The sequence below is a fragment of the Musa acuminata genome, chromosome BXJ2-4 (assembly GCF_036884655.1).
Source record: "Musa acuminata AAA Group cultivar baxijiao chromosome BXJ2-4, Cavendish_Baxijiao_AAA, whole genome shotgun sequence".
Taxonomy (NCBI): Eukaryota; Viridiplantae; Streptophyta; class Magnoliopsida; order Zingiberales; family Musaceae; genus Musa; species Musa acuminata.
Genome location: NC_088341.1, coordinates 32204428 through 32214850, shown reverse-complemented (window position 1 = coordinate 32214850; position 10423 = coordinate 32204428). Strand labels below are relative to the sequence as shown.

Here is a 10423-nt window from a genome sequence, read left to right as displayed (position 1 = left end):
TTTCTTGTTCTCTCTCTCTGTCTCTCCTCCTCCCTACTGTGCAACGCGGTACGTGCATGCAGAGAGGACACGGGGAACGACAAGGAAACACTAAAACAGATGCCCACTGTGCGAAGAGCAGGCCAGAAACAAGTGTACGTCTCTGCTCTCTGAACACCAAGATGCATATCTACTACAGATGACAAGAAGATTTACTCGCTTCATGCCTCTTTCTCAGCAACACCCAAAGCCAACTACCAGAGGAACTTAAATAGAAAGGAGGTGTTCACTACAAGAGAAAAATGCAAGAGATATGGCACACCACAAGTTAGAAAGGAAAGAAGGTTTTCCAGCAACGCATGAGAAGTCTAGTGCTATGAAGTAAAGAGACCAGAGACATGCAACGAGGTTTGACATATCCTATCATGCTAATAGAACTTCAACATAGAATAACTCACATCTGTATTTGCACATTGTTCATCATGTTGAGTCACCTACCTACTCATTAACTTGTGCTTCTCTTCTCTTTCCTTTCGTATCTTTCCTTTTGTTTTTGTTGCCTTCCTCTCTACTGCAAGCTCCCACCGGCGAAGTATCGGCTCGAGGATCCCGACCTCATATCGGGATCCAAGGGGCTCATATTAATGCCGTGATGTTGCTCTCTCTGAGAGATCCCGGGCCCCATGCTCCTCACCATGCTACCAACCCCGAGGAAGTCCCTGGTGAGCCCGTCGGAGCCTCCAAGGTTTCCGGTGCTCGAGAGATTATACTTACCCTCGTTCATGTTACGCATGTTTCCATTGAATCTGCCAAACCCTGTGTTCTCTTGTCCATGGCGCCCCCCGGCGGTGGTGCAACTGCCCTCGAATGCTGCCATCCCCGTGGAGCTTCCAAATAGGCCATTCATGCCTCCACTGGCAAGTGAGTTCATTAGGTGCTGAATCTGAGTCTCGTTTTCCATTGGAGATCGAAATCCATCTCCAACACTGCTATGGCTGCCGCTAAAGCTGGCACTGTAGTTCGCTGTCTTACCCGGAGACGCAGAGCTACCGAAGCCTCCAAGTAAAGAAGAACCCCCGCTGGATGTTGCACCGATTTGAGCTGCCTTTTGGAGCAACGCTGTGGCTGACAGCTGCTGGGGGAGCATCACTGGTTCATTCTTAATCAAGGTGCTGTAGCGAGAAGCTATTCCTCCAGCCATGTGTTCGTCCACAAGGTTTCCGGCAAAGAGCGTCGATTGCTCAGTGCTTCTATTGGAATCGTAAATTTGATCCCCGGGCATCGGCTGGACGTTCTTATTCATGGCGTTGCTGCATGTGTTGCTGTCGTTGGAGAAGAAGCCCAGGTTGAAGAGACCGGCAGCTGCTGCAGCAGAGGACGAGGAAGAGCCAGTGGTATTGCCTTGCAGGTCAGGAAGTTGCATTAGACCGTGGAAGTTCTTACTCTGAAGCAAGGAGTGGTGCGACGGGGTGTCCCCATTGATGCCTTTGTCGGAGCCGCCGCCGCCGCCGAGGTAGAACGGGGAAGAGTAAGGAGGGGGCTGAGGTGCGCCGAAGGACAAAGGTTTGGATGGAGCGATAAGGTGTTCGAATTGAGACGAACCCACTCGGCCGAGGTGAAGGAGGTCAGTGGAGGGGCGACTTTGGTCATGCAACGACGTGATCTGTGGACTCACTTGAGCTGATCCCAAAACCATGTTGCTGTTTCCATACAAGTGGCCGCCGAGAGTGTTCAGGGCGGTCGGAAGCCTCGCACCCTCCTGCACTAGGGCGTCACAGAATGCTCGGTGGGTGATGAAACTGTCACGCCTGCTCAAGTGAGAAGAACAGATTAGTGAAGGATGCTGATTACTTTTAGCTCATTTCCTACAAGAATTTACTGAGTTCTAAGATTTGCATGTCCTAGTCAACATAAATGTTTACTTAGAGCAAGAAAATGCCTACAGTTTTCACATGATTTCATAGCCTCAGTTTTAAGTGTCCCAACTAATGAATACTCTTCAAAGATCGTATTCAACTTCAAGAGAAAGAATAGATATGACACAAGGCAGCCAAATTACTGGAGAAGCCAAGTTGCAGAACCAACCCATTGACTCTCCATAGAGAGATCTCAAAAGGGAAGAGAAGAAAGCACCCCTCTTGGACTTGAGTTAATGCAATGAGAGAGGAATTGTTTTGCAAGGAACTCGACATGACCCCTATGAACTCTTCTTGTGTCAAAACCACGAAAGCTCCCCACTAAGCCGCCCAACCAGCCTCTTATTCACCCCAGATGTGGTAGACAAACAAATTACAATCAATGAACCCCTGGTTGCAATCCCATCTGCTCTTCAACCCATTTAAAGATTTCACTTAAATGAAGTCAAATGCAACTCCAACTTCCAATTAATGACCCGAGAGAGATGGGAGGAATTGTTGCTATGTTATCATGGAGAGCGACTAACTTTAATTCTTCCAAGTTTGAAGCCTTGCTAATATCACCCCTTGAAAAGATTTGAATTAAAAGACCTGCCCATATCTGGCCAAGTAGACTAGAGAACAAAACCTGCAAGCTGACAGTATGGCATCATGTGAATAGGAGAGAGAATAAAAGGAGAACAGAAGGGTGACATTGATTCCCAGCGAGAGGAAGAAAGTAGACCTTTTCCTGAGTTGAAACTCCATGACCTTTGCGGTACCATAGACCAATTCACGTGGGAGCAGGAGCAGCTTCTTACAGCCGTTTCCCATCACGAACCACACTCTCCCTCCCTCTCTCTCTCTCTCTCTCTCTCTCTCTCTTTCTCTTGCGAACCCAATTATAACCCTAAGGAACCCTAACATCTGTACAACAAAACAAAGCTCCCAACAGAAAAGAAAGGGAAAGAAATGGGTGGAACAACAAAGAGCGCCCGCGGTCGTCACCAAAACCAAGATGACCTATCTGACACGTATCAAAATCAAGAACAGAAATCTATGATGATATAGTTTGAATGATGGCATGGTGATGAATCCATGCGACGCGTGATATCGTGGAAACGGATGTATTATCATTGAGATAAATGGATCTGATCTGATCTGATCCATTACCAGATACTAACCTCGAGAAGAGGGTGCCGCAGTCGCAGCGGTACTCCCGAGTGCCGCATATCTTGGAATGGGCCTTCAGGTCGGACTGGACGGCGTAGCGCTTGGAGCACTTGTCGCACTTCCACTTCTTCTCGCCATGCTTGCGGCAGAAGTGCTTCTTGACGCCGGTGAGGTCGCCGAGGGCGCGAGAGGGCTCGTGGTGGACGCACGTCGGCTCCGGGCACAGGTACACCCGGCGACGCACCTCCTTGGTGGTCTTCTGGCGGAGCTTCCACGGCAGGTTGTGGCCGCGGCGGTGCAGCTGCAGGTTCTGCTCCCGCTGGAACCCCTTGTTGCAGACCTCGCAGATGAAGCGGTTGGTCGCCAGCAGCGTCCTCGGAGAGAGCGCGATAACTTCCGCATCCGGATCTGCTAGAGCACGTGGATTTGGTCGTGGTTATGATTAATCAATCAGATGCATGTTGATAGAATAATGCATTACACATGCACAAGGTTTGATGAGGATCGAAGATCTACATAAATCTGAAGACACGATCACTGTTCAAAGAGGAGGAAACCATTGTTACGGATACAAGCGGAAGAGGAGGAGACCTGACAGAAAACAGCAGTTCATGTGATTTTTGAGCTGATTACAGTAAAATCAGAAAACAAAACCAGAAGGAAGCCGAGATGAGAGGAGAAGAATTCATTTCATGCAGAGTACATGGGGTAGAAAATAGATGGAAACACATGTCTGAAGCCGAAGAACCCCCAATTCGGTGAGCATAATTATGAAGAAGGAGATGTAAAGAAATAAGAAACATATATAGAGAAGAGTTGGAATCCCCAATTCACGGATCAAGCGAAAACCAGAATACTGAATTAGGGTTTCCAAGAATTTCTTTGACCAGATGAAATTTTTAGGATCCACAAGGCATCCGAAGCACAAAATTGGGAGGGGTTGGCTCATCCGCCTTTGTGAATCACATATCATGCATGATTTGTGTAACAAGCATGTTAGGTACTTGCATGGATTTCCGGGAAGACTCCGCCTCTTCTTCACCGGCGCTGCGGCTTGTGGTGGCGGTGCTGAAGAGGACTGTTGTTGCATCACCTGGGTGTGATGCTCGTCCTCTCTGACTCCAAAGAAGGGCGACGACGAAGAAGCTGATGCCATCTCAACTCATAAAACAAGCTAAAACAACAACAATTAAATCACCAGCATCAACACCCCCCCCTTTTTACTTGCTGTCGATGGTGCTCTTCCTCTTGTTTCTTCTTGCTCACCTCATGCCTTTGGTTTGGCTTCTGCCAATTTTAGCGGATAGTCCAACTCCGACCAAAACAAAAGTTCCCACTACCCAACATGCAACCATGCCCTCTCCCCCCCTCCTCTCGATCTCTGGGAGAAGAAAAGAACCAAAATTGTAAGACAAGGATATCGATCTGAAGCACCCAGCAGACAGACCTCAAGAAAACCCTCTGAATCTCTCTTGCTGGATTATCACAAAAGAACAAGGAGAGCTGGAAATCAGAACAAACAGTTGCGCTCAGTACTGGTAGAGAGGGAAGGAACAAATAAAGTTAGGGTGTCACAACAAAAGAGGTGAAGAAAGAAAAAAGAAAAGGAGAAGAAGTGTCTCCAAATCAAATACCTTCTATTACTCCTCTACATGCTGTCAGCTGCGTACAGAAGGGTGGAGGCTAACGGTGGTGGTGGTTGTGCCATATCTTTCACTTCCTTGTCATGCTTTTCCTTCTCCCTTCTTCCACACTGCTGAGGTTTCCTATCCTCTTCCCTCTTTTATTTCCTCGATCCTTTGCACCACAGAAAACGAATGCCTACAAAATGTTTAAATTCCAGAGAGAGAGAGAGAGGGGTTGATGAGTGTTGTACAGCGGATAGGGGTCCAACGCAGGCAAAGCTTGTCCTTACGTGGGCACAAGGAATCGGTCCACCGACTGCAGTTCGTAGGCCATTCCTTTCACCCATTTTGGGACCAAGACATACCCTAATCACCAATTTCACACATATATGTATTTACATATATTATTATTACCGAGAAAAATAATGTCAAGCACACATGAACAATAATTATCCTTACAAGCTTAGCTACTGCATTAATTCTTTGGTGCAGATATATCCATGGACTACTCGGATGGATTTGAAGTTACAACCTCAGTGTCCATGTGATAAATAGTCAATTATAAGATCTACATAATTCTCTCTCACAGAATGTCTCAATCATATAGAATCTTCTTTTGCTCAAATCTCTCCTATGACTTCAACCTGGAAAATGACTGAAAGGCCTTACAACATGGTGCTTAGCCTTGCTAGCAATATACAAAACGATGCAAGACTTGTTGATTCTTCGCTTGCTGAGTAGAGAATAAATAAATAAATAATATATACACATACAAGGACAACATTTCTACTACCACCACATGAAACATGGGTCTCCTTGACAGATGTCGCGAAAAAAAATAAATATATTATTTCAAGATGGAATTAAGTTTCTGATTGTGGGGTAAAAAAAAAAGGCCATGGATAAAAGATCTGATTAAAAAATCCAGAAGCTCTACAATACATAATGTAACATTAATAAACTAAGAAATAAAAGACCAATAATGTCCAAAGACTGAATGGATTGTGAATCATAGCATAATCCAGATTTTGCAGAATAAAATGCACTGAGTTTTGTGTTTGAGGTTCAAATGGAGGGATGCAAAACATCAAGAAAAATTAATCATCTTGATAAACAGAATATTGTATAAATTTTCTTTTTGTCATTTTAATCTGTCTTAATGCACAACTTATTGGAAAAAAAAATTAGCTAATTTATTGAAATTATTATTTTTTAGTTTTTTAACTGCGAGGTCGACTATAGGGAAAATTTTTATAGAATATTATTTATTCTTCCAAACATACTCCTGGATTATACCCTGCAAATCTTAGTGACTCCAATTTACTCACATGATGGATTCATTAGGCTGGATTTATATTAGGATGTAATATTTGGACTTTAAGAGGAGCTTCATCATGACTTGATAAATTCACCTGAGAATGTTATATATAATCTGGATTGGTATGACATTAATTTTCATTAGGAAGTTTTCACTTATTGCATGTAAATGAAAGATTAATGGAGTTGTTGAAACCAAAACAAGGATAAACGAAGTTACATTGGATCTCTCTCTCTCTCTCTCTCTCTCTCTTTGATGTAGATAGGAATTCCTACTCAAATTTTGATAGCATTCCTCAGGAATTATTCTTTAGTCCCACTTGTCATTTAGTAGATGTATGATAGGAGAGAGTTGGGACCTACTGATGACAGTGTGATCCAAGCCAACACCAGCCCAAAAAATCAGCAATGCCGGAGATTTGGTGAAGTCAAGTAAATGAAGTCAAACTCGGCCGTCAAGAAACCCTAATTTAACGTTGTAGCCGACTAGGATTTGGACTCTATCACCCTATAATTACTTAGAATATGATCTAGTATATACGTTCCAAATTAAACCTATTAGGCAGGAGGAATTCCGTGCAAAAGGCATTTTGTCCATTAGTATGGCATGGAGAAACATAAGTCGAGCAAAAAAAGATTAATCCACAAGACATTCATTCCAACAAAGAATTCGTAGCGACTACGTGACGAATCTGTTTCCACAGTTCACATGTATAAAGTGTAATTCTCTTGTAGTTTAGTGGGACAAGGTTTTGACATGGCAACAGTACTTCAATATCCAACTCACTAGCCATAAGATTCCCTGTTTGGTTGTCTTCTTGGTGGCATAGGTTGGATACAAAACAGGTCGTCTACGAGTAGACACTTTTTCTTTTGAGCCGTTCTACACCTAACAATTTTCAGATGATTGAAACTAATAAACCGGTGTCCTACATATCTTCCCTTTTTTCTTTAGTGGAAGATCTCATTACAATATTAGTTTTTCATGCGTAAAAGATGGATCTCTCGAAAGTCTATCATTATAATTTTTTTTAGAGAAAGAAAAGAGGAAAACAAGTTTTCTATCTTGATAGGAAGAATATTATCGATCAATCATTATTCCACGCGTAACCTCCGTATGATGTTCAGGCTTGAAGAAGGAGATAGAAATCGTCCATAATCGGTTTGTCTATATGGACAAGGGTCCAAGACAAATAATTACAAGTTGTCTTCGTCGCTATTGTTAGAGATGAGTAAGGGTTGTCTCCCTACAGAATATTTTACAAAACATTTTGTCTCTCTACGATTAAGTATAAAAGTTCATTTTTAGCATAGTTGCATGGGGTCATTATTTTTCATTGTTGATTATCACACTCATCTTTCTCGAGTTATTAACTTGAGCGTCGGAGGGATTAGATTAGGAAACATCTTATAATCACGATATTTATATATATGATATCTTGGGAGGTCAGTATTTTCACCTCGGAGACATCTCGGATAACCTTGCACATACGGATTTGAAGAGTAGAACATCGACGATATTTTTTTCATAATATATCTAAAGAGATTTTGTTTTATCTTTTTATTATATGATGTAATTTAATATATGATCGGATCATAACACCACAGTCGATTCTTTGAAGAGATAGAATTAAGTGCATACATCAGAGTCGATAAGATCTTTAAGCGAATTCTTTTGGCCGATATCTATTGGCTATACTATTATCAACTAAATACAATGCATCACATGATCTCGTTGGAAAGCCTAGGCAGCCACATTGCGTGTAAGGTTTTTGTATGACCGATCCTAGTTTGCAAGATCAGGTCAAGGGAGAACAAAAAACGCACTCGACAAGACCTTGATGGGGACTTCGATTAAACTAATTATGATGTTAATCACCTTTTCTTTGATCAGTTAATTAACTATCTTCAGCAATTAACTTCGAAAAAATGCAGTTCATAACAGTATTGATCATGTCAATTGCGTTGATCTTATTGACTGTGGTACAAAATCTTCAAGGCGAGTACATGCATTATTATCAGAAACCTAAGCATGTGTTCCATTTATCCTCAGCCGAAAGATGAGCACGGCCAGGTCAGGCAAGAGTACATTTTCCTGTTCCAACTAGCCTGTTTGCTCAACGCTGCTATCTCTTCTCTCACAGTCACTGTGATCGACAACCTTTACAGCAGTGAAGCCATGTCACTGTTCAGAACAAAATCACTGCTACCCAGTTCTGTAGGACGTATCGGTAATTGCATTTTGCATGAGGAGTGTACCATGAGAGAGGAAATGATTGGTAAGATTGCACATGCTGTCACCACGGAACGTCTCTTTCTCTGTGTTGGCAGCGGGAACATCATCAGAGCACAGAATGCGAGGCTCTACTCTGAGTGGTCCTACTGCACCTTTTTCCTCTCACCATTGGAGATGTGCCTCACGAGGAATGGGTAGATTTAGGCGTCTGCTGTAGATTTGTTAGGGGTAAGACACAGTCCCTCCTTTTCTTCTTCTACCAAATGTTTCTCTTTATCTGGAAACTCATCTCATAAAACGAATTACAATGTTTCGATAATTGTCTCGTTTATTATTATTATTTTTTTTTTTTTTTTTGTGAGTTGGTGATGGTGCAGTAGCACTTGTGGTTCTCACATGCACTGACGTGGTACTCGGTGATGTACTAAAATTTGAGATATTATATTTGCTTGACAAGTAATGGTGTTGCATAAGTGCCACGTTAAATCACTGTGTATGCATGATACGATTTCATGTAAGAAATTAACGAGCTCATCGGGATCCGGTTTCGATGACACAACCCAGTCAACTGTGAGAGCGTGCAAACTCGTAGGTAGGTAGCTGACTCTTAGTCAAACTCGGTGACAAAGACTTGAGTTAGAGGTTTGGTGTGGGAGACCAAGACCCGGAAACTCAGCAGTAATTTGTGTGGGGCGACAGAGTGATCTGATGCATGTCTTATGCTGTAAATGGAACAGATCTTTAGCTTTACACCAACCATTGGATGAGGAAACATTTGGTCGATCTATGATGTGTAGACGACGGAGAAGTCAAAGGGGGAAGAACTGTCTTGGAAATATTAGCAGACACGTACAGCTAATCCTTGTGCATGCTTTAGGGAATCAGTGCTGCTCCCATCGTGAGGAATGTGAAGTCAAAGCCACGCGTACTGGCTGAGCGTATTACACAAAGTAGAAGGTCTGAGACGCAGCACCAAAGATCCTGGGAAGAGGGAGACTCTTCCACGCCCACATAGTGCTGCTGTCCTTCGTCGATGCGTTGCATGCATGCATGATCCTTGCGGTTATACAGATCCTGGTGCTCTCTCCGGGGTTGCTCCGAGAATGGTTTCGAAGGCTTTGTCAATGCATCTTTCCTTCCTGATGATGATGATGGATTTGTTCTTCATTGATTAGTAAAAGGATCTATTGCTGGCGTGTAAATTGCATATAGAATTGGGTTGGACAAAAGTCAATTCACGAACTCCCAAGTTCTGAGTGGATTTTTCGATTCTGTATCCAACGAAACATTGAGTTGCTGATAGCTACAGTTCCAAGTACATGAAGGATGAGGGATAGGGATTTCTGCTGCCTTGGGTTGTGGGGATGCAGCAAACCTTGTTCGTAGATGTAAAAGGAGTCATTACTACCTAATCCAACTGCTAAAGCTCAACTTAGTTCAGTAATAATATACTCATTATGATTGCAAAACAATGACAGCAATTGAAAACCTGACATTTTGCAGAAACATATGACTAAAATATCCATCTGATATTATCAAGCATGTTGTTCATACAATTCATTTCCTCTGATTCAAACCAAAAAATTAGGATTTTATTAAGCTTAAATAAACCTCACCAGTAGCAAATTAAACTAAACTATTGGACTGTCAGTATATAGATAGATAGATATCATGTCTGTCATAGTTTATCCTTTAAAAATGTTTTAGTTGGATAAAACATCAAATATTTTGGTACAAGCAGCAAAGCATACATTTACTGAAACAACAAGTATCACTGCATGTGTGACGAAAGAAATGGCAGGAACTCACAGATGGGAGGATAAATGAATCGTTCAGAACAGTATAGCTAAAAAGCTTCCGGTGCTGCTTAGAAATCAGATGAGGAACGGCGAGAGAAATGTGCTCAGACAAAAGACGAGAGTTCACGGGTCTGCAATCGACTTGCGGTGTGGCCTACAGCAGTACAGTTTGCGCTGAGGAAAGATTCCCACAATTAAGTGTGAGAGTGACTTCAAGTATAGAATAGCATGGGGGCATGCATGAATGTACCTTATTGTTCGATAGGACCCTTTGATATCTGTGCTTCCAGAAACACAAATCATTCATCAATGACAGATTTAATTATGCTAACAGCTTCTTTTCATCAACCTTTCTCTACAGTCTATCTTTACATTTTTCTGCGCATCCAAAAAGTATTT

At 42.5% G+C, this 10423-nt stretch overlaps 1 protein-coding gene across 5 annotated transcripts; it reads right to left on the bottom strand.

Annotated features, from left to right (window-relative positions):
* Positions 1–282: 282 nt before the first annotated feature.
* On the bottom strand, positions 283–4852 carry LOC103991792 (protein indeterminate-domain 4, chloroplastic). 5 transcript variants are annotated; one of them, XM_009411436.3, is made up of 4 exons: positions 4682–4852; positions 4056–4582; positions 3059–3455; positions 283–1787 (listed from the first exon to the last, which is right to left on the bottom strand). In XM_009411436.3, exons 2-4 carry the CDS (start codon positions 4201–4203, stop codon positions 548–550), a joined length of 1785 nt encoding a protein of 594 aa, XP_009409711.2. In that variant the 5' UTR covers positions 4204–4582; positions 4682–4852; the 3' UTR covers positions 283–547. The 5 variants fall into 5 exon arrangements, with proteins under 5 accessions (XP_009409711.2, XP_009409771.2, XP_018685466.2 ...); XM_009411496.3 differs by having other exon boundaries at positions 4056–4550; XM_018829921.2 differs by having other exon boundaries at positions 4056–4522.
* Positions 4853–10423: the final 5571 nt, after the last annotated feature.